Raw genomic sequence first — 23,909 nt, forward strand, 5'->3', positions numbered from 1 at the left:
CCAAGTAACTCGCAGGGTGGATGGTCCTATTCTGAGCTGCCCTGCCTGGATTATTCAGGAATATGTGGGAACATGCGCTCCTGAAATGTCAGTCATCAGCAAGCCCAAGAGCTGGGAAGCCCTAAGAAGCTTTCACTATACTCCGTTTATTTTTCCATTCCCTCCCACACCCTAACACAACAGGGGGCAACAATGTAAGCTGCAGTAAAATGGTTGCCACAAACACGTTATCACTATGTGTTAGGTTTTTTGTTGTTGTTATTTTAAACTATCCCAAACTACAACTTGGTTTCAAACAGTACCTTCCCAGAGGTGCTCATCACAAAGGACCCCTTGGAGTACCCATTTGATTTCACATACATCGCTGGCTTTCAGAAAGAACAATTTCCTTTGTTATCCCATCTGGACAGGAAGGTTGATGTTTTATATGGTCAGAAAATGGAAGTGGAAATGCAAAAGCTGTGGTACAAAACCTCTTCATGTTGCCAGCGGCACTTGATATGGGCTGCATTGCCAGGTTTGATGTACTGAAAGAACTTTTTTTTTTATCTGCTGACCCTTTTTGGCCCAGGCAGATGATTCTTATGTCCCTTCCTGATGCTGTAAATAGGAGCAATAACGTGCAGCCTATGGAAATCTGCAGCAACTGTTAGGTACTCATTAGTCAATGACACAAAGCTTTGCACATCAGAATCTATCTACAGGTGCCACAGGGAGAAGGCAAGAAAGAAAAATGTGTCATACTCCGAGGTAAACAGCTTGATTCCCTATTAATCTGCCGGAGGCTGAATTAGTAATTTATGAAGCACTTTGCCACGATGAGATTTGTTTAGTCCACTTAGGATTTGTTTTTCGCTGTTAACACAGAGCTAAACAACTGAGACTGTGTCTACATGCTCTTCTGCAGATACGAGCTTGCCCCATGCCCTGCGCCTGCCAGCTATAAGCCACATCATTGGCAGCGTTGTTTGCACAGCACGGAGGGTAGGGCTAATATTCCCACAGTTACTCATCATAGCACCGCACCCCCCTTTTTCCACCAGGTGTTGCAGCCACTTCTGACTTGTTAGCGAAACAGCAGGCATGCTGTCTGCCTAACAGGAATGCAGCGGTCACACATGGAGCAGTGCTGGGAGGTCAGGGAAGAGGGGTGGTCACTATCTTGGGCAGGTTGGGGGTCATCACATCTTCATCCAGCTCTGTGGCAATGCAAACAAAATGTGGTTCCTCTGCCTAGAGAACAGACCTGTGGGAAGACTGGGTTTTTTCCATCTTTAACACACCTTATTGCTTATGAAGATTTGAGAAAGGCAGACCATATTGTTAAGAACACCAATAAACTTTCAAGAAAAAGCAGACACTGCTACAGAAAAAAAACCCACCAAACCCAAACCATAGAAAAGAAACCCAAATCCCCATTACAAAAAATAAATCTAAAGCAAATTAAATCTTCAAAGCCTCCTTGCTGGACATAAATCCCCTATTTTTCTTTTGAAGGTCAGCATTAGATGATGCAAGAACAACACTGAACTTCCAGCCCATTAGCCTCTGCGGAGCCAGCCGGCAGACAGGGTGATGTGGTATGTCTGCATACCTCCTCCAGGCACTGGAGAAGAGGTGAGAAGCAAAACCCTTCCCGGGGTGGAAAGAATTAAGAGATCCTCCTCATCTCTAAGGGCATGTGTTGCTGCCATGGGGGTGTCATCGGACAAACTCGTGGGCTAGCCTGCAGGAATCACCCCTGGCAGAGACAGGCCTGGCAAACAGGAGGGCTTTTGCAAAGCCTTTTGCAATGTTGCCTCCTCTGGCTAAAACCGATAGGAAAGGGCTCGCTTTGCTGGCATTTTAAGGGTTTCTGAGCCACTTCAGACAACTCCCCAGTGCTGACTGCCTTGCGCTGAGCCCTGTGTGTGAAACAAATTACTTGGCTCACTCGGGGGCGGGAGAGGGGGGAGACAGAGCTTTGTGCAGAGCTCTGTGCCCCCCTGGAACTGCCTTCTTCCTCCGATTTGAAGCATTCACCTCATATATCAGCCAACCACCCATGGCAGCAGGGCTAGTTTAAGGGATCACTCCATGTTTTTGTTGGTGTAAAGCTGGCATCTATTTTCCCTATGTAAACAGGAGTTACTGAACTGGTTTAGGCGATTGTGACTGGTGTCCTTGTGAACAGTGGGGGTTATTCTGGCATAGCTATGGTGGCAAAGTGCTAATTCCCCCACCTGCACTTGTTAAACCTTTCAAGTAAAGATCAGTCTGATGAAGGAGCAAAGCTGTGAGGTCTGGTTTTTGCTATAGGGCTCACTAGAGACCCAAAACCCAGCAACTATGAGTGTTAGCGAGCTTTAAGCCCACAAATCTTTGAGACTTGTTCTGCATAGTCCTCTGGATCTCTAGTGGAAAAGATGAGGAGGTACTAGCTCCTACGCTCTCCATCTGTATGGGCCAAATTTAGACCCAAATTCCTCCGGTCCAAGCCCAGATTCACAGCTGAGCAGGAAAGTTGCCCTAGAATTGCCCCACATCAGGGATTTCATGTAAATCATCCTACTGAAGTGTGTGGGATTAATCAAAAGAGGGAAGTAAAGAACTTCCATAAATGCCTTGCAGGACTGTTCCTCCGATGAAAACATCTGCTAAAATGTGTGAATCCCAGGAAGAAAAGGCTACTTTAGTGCTGCAGGACATGCACATGGCTCCTCTGGAAAGAATGCTGAAAATTCAGAATGTTTACTTTGCATGTTTTTTTTTTTTTTTTTCCTGTGGTACACTATGGTGCCCTGGTATTCAGTTGGCCTGCTTACCTAACAGCTAGGTAGGTAGACAAAGCTGCCTGAAATCAAGGCGTCAGACACCTGGCAGTCCTCCTTGCTTCAGGCATCTTGCAGGTACGCTGCCCTGAGGTAGGGGGGGCAGCAGGCAGCTCGGATCTGTGTTCCTGAGCCAGGAGCAGGATGCCAGCACAGTGGGGATTCCCCACTGCCTCTATCCCACTGACTTCTGGCTGAAGTTCCTCTCAAGCCTGTGTGGCTTCCCCGACATCATTCATATTTCCTTGGGGAAATCCTGACCCCAATGGATGAATATGGTGTGCTCAAGAGATGCTGAAGGCACCAAACCACTGTTTTCTGGGGTTTCCAGAATGCCAGCTTGTTAAACGGGCACTTAAGTATCATCAGGGAGCTGAAGTGTCATCAATGTTAAAAACCAGCTGACTGCACCTGTAGCTTAATTTAGGAGCTTGTCAGTTGTATGGTAATGGCCTGGTAAGGCTTGGTTAAAGGTGGCGTTAGCAGCCTTCTGTACATTTTTAATCTCTGTGTACAATAAAATATTAAACATCAGCTCTTGCTCTTGCTGGCAGATTTCTTGCGGGAAGATCTACTCTGGGACTCCAGTAGCACTGAATGCTGAGCAACGGACAGAAAAAGGGGAGTTTGGACCAATGTCTCTGCTGGCATAACTCCATTACAAGCCAGAGGGTGAAATCCCAGCCCTGTTGAGATGCATGGGACTTCTGCCAGACTTGCGACTGCTGAGAACTCTTTTTAACAACTCAACCCTGATTTTGCTTTGGACTGAAACCTCCCTGTGAGTCTTAGCCTATGAACACTTGCATCTTGCACACAGAAGAAAAATGTTCTGCAGCAAGCAAATGAGCTTGGAAACGGATTTAACTTCATCAGTGGAACCCTTGCTGTAGACATTCGTTGCGGGCTAAATTTGGCTTGTGTGGTAAGACACTGACTGAGTGGCACACAGACATTCAACTCCCTCAGCGATGGAAAGGCTCCTGCTTTGGCTGCAGTCACAGTTTATTCGACACGCTCCCTGGTGCTCCTGTGAACTGCATGACCAAAGTTTTGGTGCTGTCTCTCAGTGTGACCCACTCAAGCAGTCAGTGCTCATTAACATTTTTTTAAGACCAGGTTATTGCAGGAACCCTAGATACTGACAACGCATCTCCTCTCTTTCCATTGCATATTGCTGTTGTGGCTTCCGGACTTCTTTTTAAGCCTACCCATTGTTACAAGGTATTTGTGAGTCTTCTGGAAGCTCTTGTGGCTGAAGATACACCTGCATCAAAGCCCTCTGCGCTCCTCCTGTTTGCAGAACACTGACTGTACCTCCAGCGAGGAAGTCAGAAAGCTGGTGCTTCCATCACCCATAGCTGCAACTTGATAGCCTTACGGTTCTGAGGTTAAAAAAGAAGCAGGAAAGAAGACGCTAGAAAAACAAAATAAATTAATAATAATTCTGGTTTCTTTATACATTATAAAGAAGCAGGGGAGAAAAAACTGTTTTGCTTTGCAGGTCACCTTCACAGCAAATAGGAATCGTTCAATCACTGCTGGATAATACCAAGGGCACTCTCATGGGTTGGCAACTGGAATGGCGATTAAAAAAAATATGAGCAAGATTTTAAGTGTCTCTTTGTGAAACAAACAGAGCAAAATTGTTCATCAGTAGCAGAATAGACACTGTAAACACTGTCTTAAAATGAATCTGGAAGGAATGTGTATCTCCCCAATAACAGAGAAGATGACCGGCTCTGTCTTCCCAGCACAGTCCCAGCCCCTTACGGATAGAGAGAGTTTGTGACCTTGCCTTCCTACTCCACATATCAAGCGTTCTGAAGCTTTGTGTCTCTTTTTGCATTTAAGACAGATAGGACATATTTCACAGAATCGATGAAGTTGGCTGGGACCTCTTGTGATCATCTAGTCCAACCTCTGTCAAGCAGGGTGAGCTACAGCAGGTTGCCAAGGACAGTGTCTGCTTGGGTTTTGAATATCTCCATGAAGGGAGACTCCACAACCTCTCTGGGCAACCTACTCCAGTTTTTGAGCACCCTCACAGTAAAAAAAAGTTTTCCTGAGTTCAGGTGGAATCTGATGTGTTTCAGTTTGTGCCTTTTATCCTGTCAGTGAGCACTGCTGAGAAGAATCTGCCTCCCTCCTGCTGCCTGTGCTTGATCTCCTACTTGTTGGGATGGACCTTCCCTGAGCTTGGAGGAGGTGATCTTTGGAAGCCAGCCAGCTCTTCTGGACTCCTGTGCTCTCCACAACCATATCACAAACAGATCACTGAAGAGGCCGAAGTCTGCTCTTCAAAATCAGAGTTGTGGTCCTGCCTTTTGCCGCAGTCTCCCCTCTTAGGATCCTGAACTCCACCACCTCACAGTCACTGCACCCAATGCTGACCCCACCTTCATGTCCCCAACCAGTTCTTCCTTGTTTCTAAGGTCCAGAAGACCACCCTTCCTTATCAGTTCCTTGATCACTTGTGCCGGGGAGTCATTGTCAGTGTACTCTTCAACTCTTCTGGATAGCTTGGGCCCTGCTGTATTGTCATTTCTAGTTTAAACCTCTTCCCACCAGCTTTAAACTTAACCTTAGTATAAAATAAATCCTCCTTCTGTGCTCACTGTTGGCCCCTGCACTCCCTGCTGCAGGCCTGGTGGCTCCGTGCTGGCTGATGAGCACCAGGCGGCCTGGTATGACGTGTTGCAGAGAAGTGGTCACACTCGCTGATGCACAGGTAGCCTGTCTGCCTGTTTGCAAGTATACTGACTACAACAGCAAGGTGGCTTAGTAGCCCAGATCTGGTGTCCTTTGCACCTCTCCCAGCTGCTGTGTTACGCCGACACTTGCCTTCCTGGACAGATGTTCACTTGAAACTATATTACTGGTGACACATGACTAGAAGCATGTCCTTGGTGAAGCGGTTTTTAGTGTTTTCTACTTTTGAGCCAGCCACCCTCGTGATTTCCTTTCTGCCCAAGACTTGCCGTGAGTATTCTTTTCTTTTTAACTGTTTTTTCTTGCAAAAATGAAGGATTCTCCTCAAATCTCCAATGAGATTTGCTGTATGATCCACCTTCTCTTTTTTCTCTCCTCCTATGTCATCAGAATGCAAGAGCTGGGACTGGTTGTGGAGGTTTTCCATAGGGTTGCTCTCCACCGGGCAGAGCAGCACATGGCTTTTGGCTGTCCTGTCCCAGACATTTTAGTACTGAGAGTCATGTTTTGTTTTGGTAGGGCCTGGCGAGTGACCCAGGACAGGGTCCTACTGTGCTGGGGGCTGAAAACACACGATAAAAAACAATTGTTTTCCAAGGGCTCTAAATAGATGGTGCAGACAAAAGGTAGAGAGGAAGGCAGAAAAACTCCATCTGTATGGAAAAATTTTACCAGTTCTACAGATAAAAGTATTTTTGTCCAGCCTTTGCCAGGGACACTGTCATTCCTAGAGTTTGGTTTGAACTCTTTCCCAAGTGACTAAATTAAAGCCATTCACGTACTGACATACAGTTGATCACTCTGAAGGTTTTTAGCATTACCAGATTATAGAGCCAGACAGAAGAGAGGCCACTGAGGGAGTCTGTCATCTCCCCCATCTGCACCGACTGAAGGCTTTGGGACAGAAGTGGAATAAGCTCTTGGGGCCTTTAAGCAAATTCTCCTGTGGCTCACGTTGCCTTCCTCTCAGATTCCTGCAAGCAGCATGTTTTATTCTGATCACCGAGTTGCACCCAGCAGGGCTGCTCCACTGCCTACAGATAAGCATTGCACAACATTTGTTGGACCAGAGCTCCAGTGTGGCAGAACGTGTGGCCAAGCATTTCACAACTGCTGTCATCTATGGATTTCTGCTTACAGAAATAGAAGGGGAAAGCCCAGTTAGCCAAGTCTGGCTCTGAAAAGTAGAAGCAAAGTGCACATACGCTGCTCTGCTACCTCTCCTAACAGGGAGAGCTGAATTACAGAACCATCTGCACTTCTTTGGGCTGTTCTGTAGCAGGCAGCTATTCCCTCCAGACCCTCCAGCCAAGGATGTCACAAGGCTGAGGGGGCTTGCTGTTGGTCCACCACCTTGATGGCTTTCCCCTTGGAGAAGCTGGCCTCCCCTCATGTTTGACCCAGCCTGTAGCCAAGCTCAGAGAATAACTATGTCTCCACAGGAAGCTCCTGTCAAGAGTTCAGGGTGCTCTGACAGCCTTTTTAGTGCTCAACAGGATTTAGGCTGGCATTTTTGGCACAGAAAAGTTCAAAGCACAGTACTGCATAACCCTAGACTTTCCCTATGTCCACTGAGCATATGGTTCCAGGAACACGATGTGGAGCCGCCCTGCCAAGTCCTGAGGTGCCACGCAGCACCACTGCCCTCCTGCTCCTCCCTTCGGCCCCTGCAACGGCCGTTTCTGCTCGGCGGAGACCAAAATCAGACCTCCCCCGAAAAACACCCCCCCCCCCCCCCGCCGCCATCCCAATGGACGCATCCTTCTCCTAAATGTGTACTGCTTTTCCTCAGTGAAGGAGGCCGGAACCGCTGGGAAATCGCCCTCCAAGACATCTCTACGACGAGACCCGTCTCGGTGTTACAAGGGGGCCTTAAAATGGCGCGGAAAGGAGGCGAATCGCTTCCTCACTCCCCTCTGCCCCTCCGGCCGCGCTCGGGGCGCGGCAGGGCCGCTTCCCGGAGGGAAGTAACTGAGCGAGTGACCGAGGGAGCCGAGCTAAGGCTGCCGCTGAGGAAGGCTCGGCCCCGCCGGGCTGGGCTGGGCGGCGCTGGCGGCCGCCGGGCTGGCAGCGCCCCGGCAAGGAGAAGATGGCCGCGGCGCGGGCCAATCAGCGCGCGGCGCCGGCTCGCGCCCGCCTGTTGCCCAGTCCCGGCGCTCCGCGTGCCCCGGACGGTTCCATTCGGTACCGCTTCCACCCCCCGCCCGGCGCTGGGGTTGGACCCGCCCGGTTGGTATAAAGGGGAGCGCGGCGCACATGTGCTCCTCAGTGCCGGCGGGAGCGGGAGGGTGCGCGGGGCGGCGTGGGTGGTGTGGGGCGGGAGAGGGAGCGGTGGGGTCGGGCGTGCCGCACAGTCACCGCGCAGCCCCCCGGTGCTCGTGTCCCCGTCCCCTGTGAGGGTTGCCGGCGCACCCCTGGCCGGCCCTGCGCTGCCGCCGCTGCTCCCCCGCGGGATGCGGGCTCGGCCCGCCCCGCCAGCCCTGCCCCCCGCGCCGGCCGCAGCATGAGCGCGGCGAGCGATACGTACCTCCTCATAAAAGACATAAAACCCGGACTGAAAAACTTAAATGTCATCTTTATTGTGCTGGAGATCGGTAAGTGGCGTCCGGCACGCCCCACCCCCGGGCCGCCCATGCGTGTCACGCGTGGTGGTGGTGGGGGCGGGCTGGCGGGGCCGTGCCCCCCGCCCCGGTCCCCCCTCAGCCGCGCTTCTCCCCGCAGGGCGAGTCACCAAGACGAAGGACGGTCACGAGGTGAGGTCCTGCAAAGTGGCGGACAAGACGGGCAGCATCACCATCTCCGTGTGGGACGAGATCGGCGGCCTCATCCAGCCGGGGGACATCATCCGCCTGACCAAAGGGTGCGTATGGGGCCGGGCCCGCGGCCCCCGCTCCGCTCCCCGGCCCGGCCGAGCGCTGCCGGGCAGCGCCGGGGCGGGGGGAGCCCTTTGTCACCGAGGCGAAGGTGCCGCGTTGTGATCGGGCTCGGCCGCCCGTCGAGAGGCACGGATGACACGGCTTGGCCCCCTGTGGACTGGCTCGCCGTTACGGAGGCAGCACCCTGAGGTCACTTGCCAAATTAAAACGGCGCTTTCCACCCCAGAACATGCCTAGCATGAGCATACAAACCGGCGGATGGTTAGGAAGGGCTTGTATTTTTAATGAGGAGGTGGCGTTTGGGAGACTTGGCTCGGCTTTAAAAAAAGCTCCTTAGGAAAAGAGTTCTTTCTGGGGTGGGAGGGAAAGGCAACAGTCAGTCCTGGTCTGTAAATCAAGCAGGGAAGTCAAAAGGATGCTCTTATTTTTACAGCCAGTTCTTTACTCTAGCAGTCAGCTCCTTAATGAAAGGAGGGAATGATTAACATCTCTCATGCAGAAAAGTTGCTTTTCATTGCAGTGGGTTTAACAGAAATGACAGGCAGAGAAGGAGGAGCTTTCCAAATTCACTATAAAAATTCATACTAGGGCTAGACTGTAGAGCATGTTAGTTTGGTTAGGTGCAGTTCATTTATCTGAGGGAGCTGGCTTAATTTAAAAAAAAAACCAAACAAACCAACTTATGTTTATTATCTGTGAGAAAGAATACTAGTTTCAATTTGAAAATCCTTTTCCATGTCACTTAAATTGTCAGCAGCAAAGTGATAGTCACTTTCATTTGAGTTCTTCATGCCATAGAAATCCATTACACTGATCCTTTGGCCTACAGCACTCCAGGAGATGGTGGAACTACAGTGTGTGTAAGGTCCTTTTAATTGGCTTTTATCGAAAAGTACGTAAAAGGTTACTCAGTGGAGCTGCTAACCGAGCGGCTCTTAAGTTGTTCATCTGAGTGTAATTCTTGGTTTTGGAGTGAAATTGGATGACCCTTGCCACCAAAACTACAGCTGCTTCCTCCTATGCAAATGTCCTTTTACACGAAATGGGCTGACTCCTCAGCAGAGGTGGTTCTGGGGAAGCCTGCTTGCGTGGAGAGCATGTGGAGTGCTGGGGCGCTGAGGTGGGTGGGACTAAACCAGAGCTCTGGGTCAGCACAAAGCCCTCTGCGTGGATGACATTGAAACAAATTAATAGCGATACTGTTCAGCACTGGTAACAGTACTCTGCTTGGTGACTGGCTTACTGTAGCTGCTCTGGTGTTTCAGTGGAACAAATGGGAGGGTCGTTGCATCCCTTCATGTCAAAAAGTGAGTTTGGCTTGTATGAATTAAATTTATGAGCTGACATCACTATTCCTGGTGGGTGGCTAAGTCATGCCTTCATTTACATGAATTGCATGCTCACTTAAGGCTGCGTAGCGAGTGAAATGGCAAAAGCTAAATACATTCTCCTTTGGCTCTCATCTTAAGAAAAATGCCCTCACGCTGGCATACAAGGTTCTCCAAACACAATTTTATACTCGGCTCAAATAGGATTAATTCGAGTGTGTGATGTTGCCATTGCAAGGCAGGTAAATTTCAGCTCTGTAGGGTAATCTGACTTTTCAGTGCAGGATGCTCACTGTTACAAGTAGAAAAGCTTAGCCAGGCCCCATGTGTAAACATGTCTTTTTTTTTTTTTTTTTCCTACTAAATTTCAAGCTGTAGATGCATTCCTCTGCAAAAGCAGACACTGTTGCTGATTTTTGTCATTGGCTGATTAACCTGTTTACAGAAAGTTGTTGCAGTTAATATTTCTAAATTTGAACTTAGTTCTGGAGTTCAGTGCTTTATGGCCAGCTCTTTCTGAGACAAAAACAAATGCTTGCATACGTGGAATAACTTTGTGCTTGGAGGTTATTAGTCCCATGATTTGCTGGGTCTTGTCCAATTAAACATATGTTTGACTTATATTTATTATTTGGTAGCTCTTTTCCTTTGTGCTGTGCCACAAGACTGTACAACTAACTGTTTATTAAAGGTTAAGCATAGAGCGAATCTTTAAAGTGAAAGGTAGCATTATGAAGTGAAGAGCATTAATCCTGCCTCTGCATGGAAAACTCCCAAGACAGGCATTGTAACTGTGGATACTATGCTTTGCTGCTTGTGCTGAAGTACAGAGAAGGTTATCGTTGCATTGGCATTATGGTCCTGTTCTGCTGCCCTGACTCCTCCCTGGTGCCTGTGTTCAAGGCCCTGTGTGCAGTCCGATGGTTCCCAGTCTCAGCAGATAAGGCAAAGGGCAAGAGGAAGGTTTGTTACCTATGTTACAGAGATACACCCGGAGCATGAGGAAGTGGTGACTTGTCCGGATTATCTGTGACTCCTGAGAGTGCAATTGCTGGGGCTCCATATTCCTTTGCTAGAATACACCCATATTCCTGTTAACTCCCTTGTGCTGCACTTGAATTTCTGGTCTGTATTTTCATTATTTTCTTCACATAGACGATGCCCCTCACCGAGAGGAATAATTATACAGAAAGTTCTGCATAACTCATTCCAGTGCTTGAAGTCAAGTGCCACTATAAAGACTAGAGTGCACTCATGCTGTCTTGTATGTGAATATTTCTGCAATCACAAAATTATTTCATTGCATTTCTGTATGTCACTTGGAACATGATGGTCAAACTTGTGCCTTTAAAAAAAAAAAAAAAAAAATCTGGTAAGGACCTATACTAAAAAAGTAAGCACTTCCTACTACACACATTCAGTAGCAGCGTCTATATTCTCCAGTGAACAAAGGTAATTCTTCCTGGCTTCTGCAGAAAGCAGAACTGAGAGTTGTCAGTGGATGGTAACACAGATACTGCTTTTGGCAAGATGCCTTTCCTCTGCAGGAACAGTCTTAAGGGCTGCTCCAGCCAAGGAAAGAGCATCCAATCTCAAAATAATTGGTTTCTTGTCATTGCCAAAGGAGTCAGCTGAGCTTCCAGTACCTTTTGCTAGAATTAGAACATGGGGATCTGTAACATTTCACTGTGGTGAAGTTGGGATCCCTGGGAATTTTTTCAGTCCATTCATGCTGAGGTGTAATACTTGGAGGATAGCATGCTTCTACTTTCTTGGTCAACAGTGGTATTTCTCGTTCACTAAGAGAGACTGCTTTGCTTCTTCTTTCTTTGGCCAGGTATGCATCTCTGTGGAAAGGATGCCTGACACTTTACACAGGACGAGGAGGCGAGCTGCATAAAATTGGGGAGTAAGTATTGCGTGTTTATACTTGCGGTGTTATGTCCTCTTCTCAGCTGAGCGTCATGGTAAGTATAAGATGTGGTGGCTCTTAGTAAATTGACGCTAGGGCAGCAAAAGTGTGTTGATTGGTCATGGATAGGCACAGTACAGGCAACTGTGATGTGAGTTTCCACGTGCTGTTGCAGCAATGAACTCCGACCCTCTCTGGATTCTAGGTACATTGAGGAAAGTCAGCCTCTGTCATTGGCACAGGGCTGGCATTTATGTAGAGGGAGGAAGTGTATAAATGACAAGGGATTTAATCTGCATTGCTTACCTAGGCCTCAGCTTGATTAACCGCTTTATTTTGGTGGAAGCCTTGTGTGTGTCATGCTTGAGAGACAGGCAGTGCAAAGAAGGAAGACAAAGGTAACTCCAGTGAATCATATCTAAACAGAAGCAAGCCTCATTAAACCTTCTTTAAACTGCCCACAAACTGAGGTGGTGACTCCTTCTGACTAAGAACAAACAGGAGTAGCATACTTGACAAGCAACAGGAAAACCAGCAACATTTTCTAACCAGAAGAGTACTTCTGCTGTTGCACAAAGTGCCATGGGAGGCCTTGTAGTCGTCAGGGAAGTGGGACTGTGGGGTAGCCACCTCTCTTCTCGGAAGGTTCAAAAAAGCCCAGTGCTCAGCTGGATTTTGTAAGGGGTGGTCTGCAGATCTTCTTTGGTGTAAAGCCATCACCTCAGAAGTGTCATCCAGTGGGCTTACTCTCCATCAGGCTGGAGTGAGGTGAGTCCTCATCTGGGTTGTGCCTCCCAGCAAGAGGTGGGAACTCCATTGCTGCTTAACCACTCCAAGCTGCATAATGATAGAAATCTTTCTTCCCCTCTGCCATAATTTCCATATGGTGAGTTGGTGGGCCTGTTCCTCCATAGTCCCCTTGAGTGGAAAAAGGATGCTTTGAATTTCATTCCCTGTTTCGGACTCCTCTGCGCTATTATGTTAATGGGGCACTCCATAGCATGGGAGTGTGTGGGAGTGTAGTTTTCCCCCTAGAGATCCAATGCAGTCACAGTCTGGGAGCAGGCTGGGTGACTCTGTGCCTCAGGTGACCTTGTGAGTGGGCGCTGGACAAGATTGTGCAGCTGGGAGAGAGGTGAAGGGAGCCCTTTCATCACCTTTTGTTTTCTTTAGGCTATTTTACCTCCTAGAGTAAAGGTGTACTTGCCTCTGCTTGACTGAAACACCCTCACCAGGAAGATGTGACCGGTTTTTCACAAGTCTATAAAGGGATCCAAGAGCTTTTTAGTACCTATGGATACTGTCTGAACAGTGGGGTCTGGATAAGTTGTTTCTAGGTGATGGGATACGTCAAGAACATATGCTCTTTGAGTTGTGGAGTTGAGAACTCTGTTAAAAAAATGGCTTTAGAACTTCCTGATAATCCTAATTTCTCCCCAGGTTCTGCATGGTATACTCAGAAGTGCCAAACTTCAGTGAGCCCAACTCGGAACACGTCGGGCAGAACAAACTGGTATGTTAAACTCGTCTGAGGCTTCTGGCAAAAGTGCTCTTTGTTCTAAATACTTCACACTAGGCTGTGATCAGATGTGACTCTTCTGGAAAAATGGACTTGAAGTGTTATATAGATAAAAATGAGCCAATAATTAGAGTAGCAGATAAATTCCATGTGGAGCCACTATAAGAACACAGGAAAAAAATCAGCCTCTTTCTGTAAAATGTGAAATTTCTTTCTCTGATCAATGTCTTTTTTTTTTTTTTTTTTCCTTACATTTCTCTGAAGGCACAGGGTGAACAGAATAATAGTTCTGCATCAAGTAATATGGGTTCTTGTACTTTCGGGCCACTGGGTAAGTTTTTTCATTCTGTGGAAGTGAAAGGATGAGAAGCACTTAATGGGAATAAAAAGAAATTCATCTTGCTAAGGGTTCTCCACTCTGGGGCAAAAGTGTACTATGTTCTAAAAAGTCTTTTAGGCTGGGGCCTGAACCTGCAAGCACAAAAGCACAAATGTTTCCTGAATAATGGTTTCAGGATTTGTTCCCTAGAAGAGGAAGAGATCAGAATATCCAAGGTGCCTGTAACATGTAAAGGGACTTGCCTGATCCTAAATTGTTTTGGTGCTTTCAAAGAGTTTTTGCAGCATGTGAAATTCTGGTTTTTTTTAAACCGCCTGAGGCCTTTGGCTTTAAAAATGACTGACTTTAATCTTGCCAGTCACCATGGCTTTCCTGCCAGGTTAGCTCCCCAAATCAGAAGTGGTAATCTGAATTCCAATATTTGACCTGGCCAGATCATTTTGTGATGTATTTAAACATCGAAGCTTAAATAAGAAAATGCTTCAGGGACTTGAGTAGGTGTAACCTGAGAGGGATCCTTAGTTATGGCCTGCCTACATGATGCCCAGACTCAGTACCTGATGTTGTATAGCTAAGCCCTGCTGGTGGATGATAACAAACTGATTCCATAACTTGCTGTTAAAAACCTCTGTGTCACTTCAGTTCAGTGACTGTCTGCTTCCTCTTTAGCAACATGATTTTCATTTCTCTTATTTTACTTGTCTTGCGAGCCCTTTCTGTTCCCTTGAAAATTAATTATTCTGAGCAAAGAAGGGAAGTGCTTTCAGGCCAGTTTCCTCAGTGCCAGGGTGAGGCGAGTAGGCTTTCAGCCCAGTTAGTGTGTAGGTACTTCCTTGGTGTCCCTATTTTGGGCGGTGGACAGCTGTTTTCACTGAGCTTGTGTGTATCTTCTGAAACTTCTTTTTTTCTCTTCCTGCTTCTTGTGTGGTCTCTAAATGCAATGATTTCCTTTTGTCTCTTCCTCTTCTCCCCATGCTTCCTGTCATCATTCTGCCTTTTCAGCTCTGTCCCTCCTCCTGCCAGGAAAACATGAGCAGTGATGCTTATGAGGCTCAAGTTCATGAGAACTTGGTGCTAGCCGAATTGCTTCTGTGGCTGGACTTCACAAGACAGCTTTCTACTTCTGTGTGCCTGGTAGTGGGGAATGATGCAAGGAGCTTTATGTAGCCTGCTTTTCTCTTGCTGGTTTCTCCTTGACTTCTGCTGCCCTGCTGTCTCTCTGGAATGTCTTGGTGTGTGACCTACAAGCCAGTGCATGTTTCTGAAAGCACCAGTCTAGTTTCCTGAGGCTCCAGTCTCTCTCCTGGGCGTGCAACTCTGAATCAGCGTGCAACTCTGTGACCCTTCTTGCTTTAGTTGAGAGAGGGGGGGCTAGGGATGGAGGGGAGGTATTTTGGGAGGGGGAAAAAGGTAATCTGTGGTTTGGGGTCTTGCAGTGCCAGAGGGGCTTTTCCTTCTGGTGCTCAGGGTTTGCTGGTTGCTGCAAACTCTGTGCGTTCCCTGTTGCTAAATTTATGTAAGGGAGCAGTGATTTCAGTGCATGGAACTTGTGATAACCTTTTTTTGTCTTTTTAGGAAATGGTTTACAAACTGGACCTGAATCAAGTGGATTTCCATTTACATATAATCATGGCCACACTTATGCAGGTAGTGGGAGAGGCAATGGACGAGGACCTGTAAATCCAGCACCAGCTAATAGCGTTCAGCCTTTTCTCCCTGCTGTCAGTAATGGGAGGGACCCACGCAGAGCCTTTAAAAGATGACTATGCCAAATGTGGTTGTACAGCTTGCTTAAACTCTACACTCTACTTGAACACTTATTGCACTTTTATTTATAGTTTATAGTTAACTGTGAACCAGTTTGTCCTTTGTTGTTGTTTTTTTACCTTTTGGTCTATGGAGCAAACTTGATGTGATCTATTTCTTGTTTTGCTTAGGGAAGCACAGTGAGTCTTCCCCATACATTAAGGGGTAGGGGGAGGAGGTGGATCTAAGAAAGTAAGGGTAACGGGTTGAAGAATCTTAATTAAACTCGGTACCCTTTGCAAAATGGAAGAAAATTTCAGTTACATGTATGTATTTTTCTGTTTCTGTTGGTCAGCCATATAGCCTTAAAAGGTCTATTATGTCCTGTGCGTGCATATGTTGACTTCCATTAGGGTTAATGGGAGTTCTTCATATTGAAAGAGAAATGAAGGGGAAGAGCAAAGATGCTCTAGTGAACTAGGTGTCCTTGGAATGAATATAGCTTGTAAAAGCAATAAGTATAAGGAAATGGTGGTGCCAGCACCTAGTGGTGTCTCCTGAATCAGAGAATGGATAACTCGGATGAAAATTGAAGACACGGTGAGTGTCTTGAAGCTTGACTTCTGATTCAAAAAAGGTGTATGCTACTTAAAAATTCTCCATAAACACAGTTATCACTGTCACGGAAGGTGACACTGATTTTTTGCTTTGGTTAGAAGCTTGGATATTCATTCTTGCTTTGCGTGAAATAGGAGAGGAGGATCTAAATTCAGACAGTATCGGGGAATATGCTGTTTGTAGCCACTCCTTGTGTAAAAGCCCAAGGTTACTTTGCAGGAGTCTGAATTTCCAGGAAAGAACTGTTTTCAAATGCTGCATTACCCATCTCTTCAATGAGGCTGCCTGCTTCTCCTTCCTTCATTCACTTTTCCAAATGAATTATGTATTACATGAAGCTGTATGTGTGGATTACAGAGGTACTGGCCAAGCACACAGCTGCTCTTCTGATGCTGTTAAGCTGCTAAGCTTTCCTTCCTCTGTTTTATATGAAATACAAATTATCCCTTAAAGAACTTAACCCCGCAACCACCATCTGGGGGAAAATAGCTGTGGTTTTATTTCTGAGATCACAAATGCCTTGACTCTAGATAGAAGTCCAGTGCCATATTTCAGATCAGGTTCAAAAACAACGTGGAAGCTGAGGTGTCATACTGGATTCATCTGTTTAACTCTTCTTATAGCTGACCTCTCAAATAAAAGATTGCACTAACCATTTAAAAAACAGATCTAACTTTCTTTCTGTCAAGCCATAAAGACTTCATGACAAAAGGCTATTTCTGAATTGTGAGTTGTCTCTGTGGTTGTTCATGTTAACTGAATCTACTGCTATGTCACTAATGTTTACAAGTTATTTACATTTGATACTTCTGCTTTTGGTACTCCATCGTGATGATTTGTTGAAAATTGCTTCTAATTGGCAAAAGTTCCTTGCTTAGTCTGAAATACTGAACTCTCTTTTAAATGGAAGCAGCAGCAACAACAAACTTCTGAAGGGAGGTTTAGAGACCTGTGTGCCTGGATACCTGATGGCTCTTTGCCTCTGGTCTGGTAAAATGCTACCCTGATAACCTGCTTCCAGGTGGAACTAGCAAAACTTGTCTTCGACACAAGAGAGTGGCATGCCTCATGAGATCACCCACTGGTGCTGTTATGGAAGAACAGTGCTAATTGGTGAACCAGGAAGCACGCAATGACTTCTGGAGAAATGGTGTAAGGAGGTGATGTGTAACTCAGGGACTTTAAATTGCTTACTTATTTAAATAAGTCATGTATAGTCTAGATGCATGGACAACCGCTTATGCAGTGTTGCGTTAAGATATCTGATATGCTTGTGAGAAGGAAGCCAAGAGGACTTCTAAACCTCTGAAGTGTAAATGACATGTTCCAGAGGTAAATGAGATGTAAGTATGGTGAGAGCTGTGCTTTCCAGTAGTAGCTGTAAAGGTAGCAAGTGAACAGTGCAAGTGATGGTGGCATGGTGGGGACTTCATACTCATTGGGGTATTTCCACCATGGATCTCAAATCCTGGTGGTCTTCACTACAGCATGAAGAAAGTTGAAATGGGGGGGAACTGTGTGTTAGTGTGTGCTGAGGTGCCTGATGTTCATAGCTCTATGCATTTGAGCTTTTATTAAGCTAATAAACAGAATACTTGTTCACAAATTCCAAATAAAAAGTGAGATGATTACTGCTGATATGTGGCATAAAGATTAAAATCTTGCTGTCAAGTGGATGACTGATTTGCAGTTGGGAGGAAAAAAACAAGAGGCTGGTCTTCATGTTCTCAAGGTTAGTAGCATTCCTGCCTCCCTGTTTCTAAATGTGAAACTATTTTGGTTTATTAATAAATTTTTACTTCTTTGCAGGGGAAATCTGTGCCCTGAAAAGTCGCATGGACTTAAAGTAAATATAATCATAGTAATTTTTCAAGGTCTTCTGATCTTCAGTGAACCTAAGACAAAGGTGCTTCCCTCAGAGGTATCAGTGTCAAGATAGTGAGTTCTCAGCTTGCAGAGGAATCTGGGAGCCTGCCTTACATCTCTTTGGATCATACCACCTCGGTGTACGGAGAGACAGAGAGATACACCTTTCTCTGTGTAAACAAGCAGTTGTCATGAATTACTCTATAAGGCAATTCATAGGTGCCCAGTGGTTAGGTCGTTAGGTAGTCTCTCTACAGATGCCTTCCCAAGATATTAAAGGCAAGGCTATAGTTAGGGTAGTCTCATTCTAGATAATACAGATTGCCAAAGGAAAAAACTCTGGAAGGTGTTCATGTGTCCAGACACAAACTTCACAGTGCTGAAGTGCAGCTGAGTAGTCCTGACACACTTCAGTCACAAGACGCCCAGCTCTCATCATCCCACAACAGCTCATCTCCTCTCGCCCACCCCAACAAAAGGACTGATGGCAGACTGCAGCAGTGTGGCAGTGGAGAGAGTTTTGCTGTTATGTCTGGTGCAGTCCTCTGTGTGTTCCTTCTGTCCATCCTCAGCATGAATCTTTTTGCCTTAATCCCTCCCAGAAGTGGAAAAGCAGTCCTGTAATGTGAAATACCGTCCTAACCTTGGGTGCGTGGTGGAGTCACACACTCCATCTCCACAGTGAAAATGGGAAGGTGCTGTAAGAACAAATAGAAATGTTGCACCAAGGCATGTGATACATACTCTGCCTTCACAACTCCTTTAATTAGCTTTGGCCTTAACTTCAAACTGGCAGGTTGCAGTCCTGTGCATTCCAATAATGCTGCTCTTCAGCATCATACAAATTCCAGTAAGGGTATCTGCAGCTAGTGCTGCTTGTGCAAAGCTGCTACAGGCAGTATGAAACATCTTCTCTACACGAGTGCAGTCTGCACAGATGACACCCGTAGCACCACTGCAGAGGTGTCAGCCATGTTCTGTTAGTGTGTGTGTTTCTCTGGGCATGGGAGCGTTTAGTAGACAGACGCAGTTTCCTGTAGCCCATTGCAGCCTTGTGTTTTTCATAGATGTTATTGCTTGTGTTTTGCTAATGACCTGGCTGTGCTATGGTTACCCTCTGCAACTTGTGTCCATACCCCCAAAGCAAAGGATCCTTTCCTGTTCTATAAGGCAGTTTTCATCAGCAGCTCCCCAAGTGCTTTGTTAGGACTAGGAATTGGTAAAAGCAATGGGGTTTTGAGCGTTTCTGGGCAAGTTTCCTGAGCTGCTTCATGGCCCACGCATTCCCAGCCACCAGGTGGTTGCCCTGCTTCTCTCAGATGTCTGTAGATTTGCCCTTTCAGACATACTCTTTATTCTTAACCCTCGAGCCAAGCAATTATTTGTACCGCCGAGCGCGGTCTCTGGCAGTGCTTTCGAGGGGGATCCGAGGAGGTGCCTTGCTTTCTCTCTGCAGCTCTTGCTGGCGGCTAGCTCTTGAGCAAGAGCCGGTTGATTTTGGGAGCTTCCCCTTAGTCCAGCCTCAGCGCGTGTTACGGGGGAGGTTGCAGGGCCGTGGCTCCCTGTCCTGGGTCTGATGAGGCCCTGTTAATGACTGCGGTAGGAACGCAGTGTCCGAGCCAGGCGCTCGCCCGCCGTGCGATGCTGCGGGGTGAGCCTGGCCCTCGCTGCCGGGGAACGCGGGGATCCCAGGGGACCCCTGGCCAGCCGGGGCTGGGTGCCCCGCTTGGGGTGGCCTGGAGCACCCCTCCCAGGGTGGGTTCTCCAGCAACCCCGGCCCCTCGGCGCTGCAGGTGGAGCGAGGGGCATGGTGGTGCTGTCTCAGGCTGGTCCGGGGCTGCGCGTGGGAGCTGGAGGTAATGGAGCTGCCGGTAATGCTCCGTGTCCCCAGAGCCTGTCCTGTTTTGTGGCGGGGCGGGGGGGGAGATGTTTGCTTAGGATCGTGGAAACACGCAGACCTTCCAGGGCTGTGTGCCTGGCTGATTTAACAGCCTCTTTGCTGGCATGCTTTTGTTTGCTGCTGCATAATTAGGGAGATTGGAGCTGGCTGAAGGAGGGAACCACTCATGGGGATGTGGCTTCAATTAAAACAACAAAAAAGCGCCGCTGTCTTCCCACTGGAAGACACGTACCAAACCAGGGGCAATTGCCTGAAAACTGAGATTGAAGTTTTCAGCAAAGCCCTTCAGGAATTAAGTTGGAGATGTGCTTTCTGACTTCAGCCTTAATCATGCTACTAATTCCTTTATTCTTGATTCCAGACAATTTGAAATTGTTATGGCTCTTTATAAGGCTTATGCTTTTTAATTTATTCTGTGATGGACGTTCGCGCGCGCGTGTGTGTGTATATAATATGTATAAACACACACAGTATCTTGTAATTGGGATGGAAAAAATTAATCCTACACAAGCTGTTGACTAAACTACACAGGATGGAGTTCAAAGGGATTAGAAAAAAAGTTTGGAAGTGACTAAGGGGAACACTTAAGGACTTCATTTAGCTTTTAAATTTCTCTAAATTGCTGATGTTTCTTCTCAGGAGGAGAGCAATGCAGTTCTAAAAGCTTCATCTAAAACTGCCCTCCCACACCCCCAGCTGATAAAGACTGTCCGGATTTGTACATTTCCTAGGGAGCAAGATTAGGGAAGGAGTAAAACATCAGGATTTAGCTCAGAAAACAAAATTCTTGTACTGTAAATGTACCTTCAGAGCTAAATGCTTCCTTACTATACAGGTTTAAATGGGATGGTATCTGCTCTGCAGTGTGGAGAACCCGAAGCAGTGCAGTCACTGCCAGGCTGACTAGCTGCTGCATGTTAGATAAATTGGCATATAAAAGACACAATCGGCTTACTACGTGATTAACTGAGACTCCACGGGAGTGTAGTTGTATGTTGTAGTGTATCAGCAGAGCCCTCTACCAAGCTTTCTTCAGGTTCATGGCCAGAGGGTGAAATAGTCTCACAAAGTACTGGATGACGATTTGGGAAATTTGGAAGCATGCTTGCCCAGCTCTGCCGTATGCCCTGTGGGGATGGCCGGGAGATCCCGCCGACTTCAAGCATGATTTGGATCGGGTCCTGTGCAGGCAGTAGGTTCTTATTTGTAAAACCAGGATAAGGTGGTAGGGCAGATCTATCAGATGATAAATTCATAATTTATGAAGAAGCTGAATGCTGTGGAAAAGCTGAAAGCCACAGCCAACGTGTAGATTTTTCTTTCTAAATCAAGAGACGTTTAAGAATACATATTCCTAAGCTTGGAATCTTTCTAGTTAGGTGTTTGGGTTTGCTCTTTTTCCAGAGGTGCCAAGTGCTGCAGTACTGTGCCCAAAATTGCAAGCAACCCACCAGTCGCGGAGAGCTCGCCAGTGCGACCAGGAGAGGCTGCCGCTTTCCCGGGACCTGCCTGCTGATGCTGCTTCGAGGAGCGCTTCTGTGCTCGGGCTCTCGCAGTGCCGGTTCCCGGCACGGGGTCTGTGGGTACCTGTGTGGCCCCAAAACAAGCAGGGCGAGGCCATCCCTTCCACCCCAGTGTCAGCTACTGGTGCCTCTGAACGCGTGGGTGGAAAGCTGTGGCTCCGGACATGGCAATGCCGGCTGCCTGCCTGGCACAGCGGTCCCGTGGCGTAAAAACTGCTTGTGCAGGACCTGCCGGTGAAGCTTGCTTTTATTTTTTGCTGAAGAAAAGGAAAAACCACATCCTGCTAGGTGGGATGTGCAGCTATTGGCAACTGATCTGTTAGAGCTGGTGCTTCTGCTTCGGTTGGGTCCTGCCGTGCATTCCCACCAGGGCAGGGGCAGGGGGATACCCCAAATCAGGATAGCTGGGGGAAGCCGGGGCAAGGTCTGTAGCAGAAGGGCTGGTGGGGCCCTGGAGGGCTCTGGCTGATGGCTTCTGGTGCCTGTGTCGTGGGCAAATTTTTAAAATGGTTGGACAAATACCAGTCAGGAGTGGCTTGGGGAGGGGGGGAGTTGATTCTGGTGGGGGACAAGCATGAAGATGCATTAAACGATCTCCTGTAGCCGTTTCCACCGTTATTTCTTATGATTTATGCATTAGCTTAATTTTTGTAATTTCCTCCTTCCTAGGTTGATTAATACTAAATTTAATTTTCTGTAATCAACTTGAGCATGTAACTCGGAGAGATGAGGTTTAGGCTGATTGCGGTAAAAATCTACCTATCCAGCCTAGCTTGAATAAAGCAAAACTATTTTTATCTCTAAATTATGCAATATTTTCATGGAGCTCTGCAGCCTACTTATATTTAACCTTTGAATGGAGTGCTCTATTTTTTCAGATCACCTAATGCAAACTTTGCAAATGGGTTTTTTAATTATGAGAAACCCACCTGCATGCCATCAACCAAATTATTAGCGAGGCAGAGAAGGATAACCAATAGTGCTGTCAGACTTAAGCTGAATATGAAAAATGTTTAAATGCCAAGAACAGAAGTTGCCAAGAAATAACTTTAAACACCAGGTGCTGGAGGAACAAATTAATATGACTTATTTTATTTTTAGAAATAGGGAGTCGAGGCCTGATGCAGATAGACATTTCTATGTGCAGTAGCAGTGCTTGGCTATGCAATAGGACTGACAAAATCAAAACAACCTTCTCTTAAAAGAAAAAGATCTAATTTAGTTTAAAAAAAGCCGTAGATAGGGAGAGAAAGAGAACTTGATCTACTCTCTACTCTTTGTAAGACTCTGGTGAGCTGTTGTTGTGCTGTTGCTTATCAGAGCTGTCTGTGATGTGGTTTGGGATGACCTTGAAGCAAGAAACCCCTGTGCAAAAGCCAGTCTTGAAAGCCTTTCCCCGGTACGCGCAATCTAGTTTCATTTTGGCTGTGCTTTACTGATGGCAGGGCCCATTGCTAGAGACAGTGAGTCTAAATGTTGAGCTGAGCTTATTTTCCCCAGTAGTGCAGGGAATCAGAGGTAATTTCTAGAGGAAGCGGGACCCAAAACATCAGTAAGTCAGTATCATGAAGCCAATAAGAAGGATGTGTCAACTCGGGGAAAATTGCTGCAATAAGCTTCCTGTAGCTTTTTTAGCAAAGTGGATTTGCAGAAGCTTTCTGTGCAACTTCATCAGTGTTGTAGCTGAAGGCGTGAGTTACAAAAATCTGGGTCTTTCTAGTAGATGCAAATGGCTGGAAGCCACATTGGAAAGAGAGGTGCATTGATAATGGTTGTTCTGTTCGAAGTCCAGTGATTGTCAAAAAAAACCTGGTAGTAGATCTGTAATTGCCTTGTGTTTTTTGGACTGCTTCAGCAGTCTATTTTCACTGGGCTAATTTTGATTTTTTTTTTTGGGTGGTATGAGCAGATAGCTCCTACTATGGCCATGGCTGCTTTGCTGTCCAAAGCTGGTGAGTTGTAGTTGTTATCACAGGCTAGTTCTTCAGTCCAGGCATTGAGGTGGCCCCTTAGGAATTAACTTAAGGGATTCAGGTGATGTGTGCAGCAATTTGGGTGATGTGCGTAGCCTGTGATCAGAAGTGACAGCCTGTCAGAGGGCCCTGGCTGTCAGCAGGGTGCTCTGACGGTGGCGTGCGGGAGGAGGTCTCCCTGGGACTGTATTTTTAGGTTCTGCAGGTGTTTCCTCTTCCTCCAAAAATGTTTCGTTCACTCCGGCCCAGGATGTGTGGACTTTGGGTTTGTTTTTTTTCTTGTTTCAGGTAAATTTGAAAGTTCCCTGCTGTGCAGCTCCGTGTTTTCTCAGACCGCCCTCTCTTTCACCTGTCCTGAGAAAGTCTTCGCAAGCAGCCGCGGAGGGGGTTCACCTGCTGTCCTGCCGACCCTTCCCCTTGCCCGTTGTTCACCTTGCTGTGTGATTACTTGCACTGCTGCTTATGCTTATGCCAATACTCAACTTCTTTAATATAATTCTGATTTGTCTCTAACATGTTATTACTCATTGGGTATTTGACAGGTCTGTCTTTTATTCTTTCTGCTTGTTCCGGCTCATTTCTGTATTACCAAAGTAATTTGCAGGCCTGCCCAATTAGAGCCCCTGTTTCCCTCCCCAGGTAGGTATGACATTGCCTGCCCTCCAGGATAACAGCGATCCTCCTGCAATCCCATTGATTGAATCCTCTGAGGCTGGAGAAGGCATTTCATGCATCATCATAACAAGTTGTTCACAACTCCCTGTGCGCTGGGCTTCAAATTCAGCC

At 46.9% G+C, this 23,909-nt stretch overlaps 1 protein-coding gene across 2 annotated transcripts; it reads left to right on the plus strand.

Moving 5' to 3' along the window:
- Positions 1-7,808: 7,808 nt before the first annotated feature.
- On the plus strand, positions 7,809-23,636 carry NABP1 (nucleic acid binding protein 1). Of its 2 annotated transcripts, none has more exons than XM_030018599.2 (6): positions 7,809-8,116; positions 8,244-8,382; positions 11,564-11,635; positions 13,079-13,151; positions 13,428-13,488; positions 15,073-23,636. In XM_030018599.2, the coding sequence occupies exons 1-6, from the start codon at positions 8,026-8,028 to the stop codon at positions 15,258-15,260; spliced, it is 624 nt and encodes a 207-aa protein (XP_029874459.1). In that variant the 5' UTR covers positions 7,809-8,025; the 3' UTR covers positions 15,261-23,636. The 2 variants fall into 2 exon arrangements, with proteins under 2 accessions (XP_029874459.1, XP_029874458.1); XM_030018598.2 differs by having other exon boundaries at positions 13,422-13,488; positions 15,073-17,499.
- Positions 23,637-23,909: the final 273 nt, after the last annotated feature.

The sequence above is a fragment of the Aquila chrysaetos genome, chromosome 6, assembly GCF_900496995.4.
Source record: "Aquila chrysaetos chrysaetos chromosome 6, bAquChr1.4, whole genome shotgun sequence".
Taxonomy (NCBI): domain Eukaryota; kingdom Metazoa; phylum Chordata; class Aves; order Accipitriformes; family Accipitridae; genus Aquila; species Aquila chrysaetos.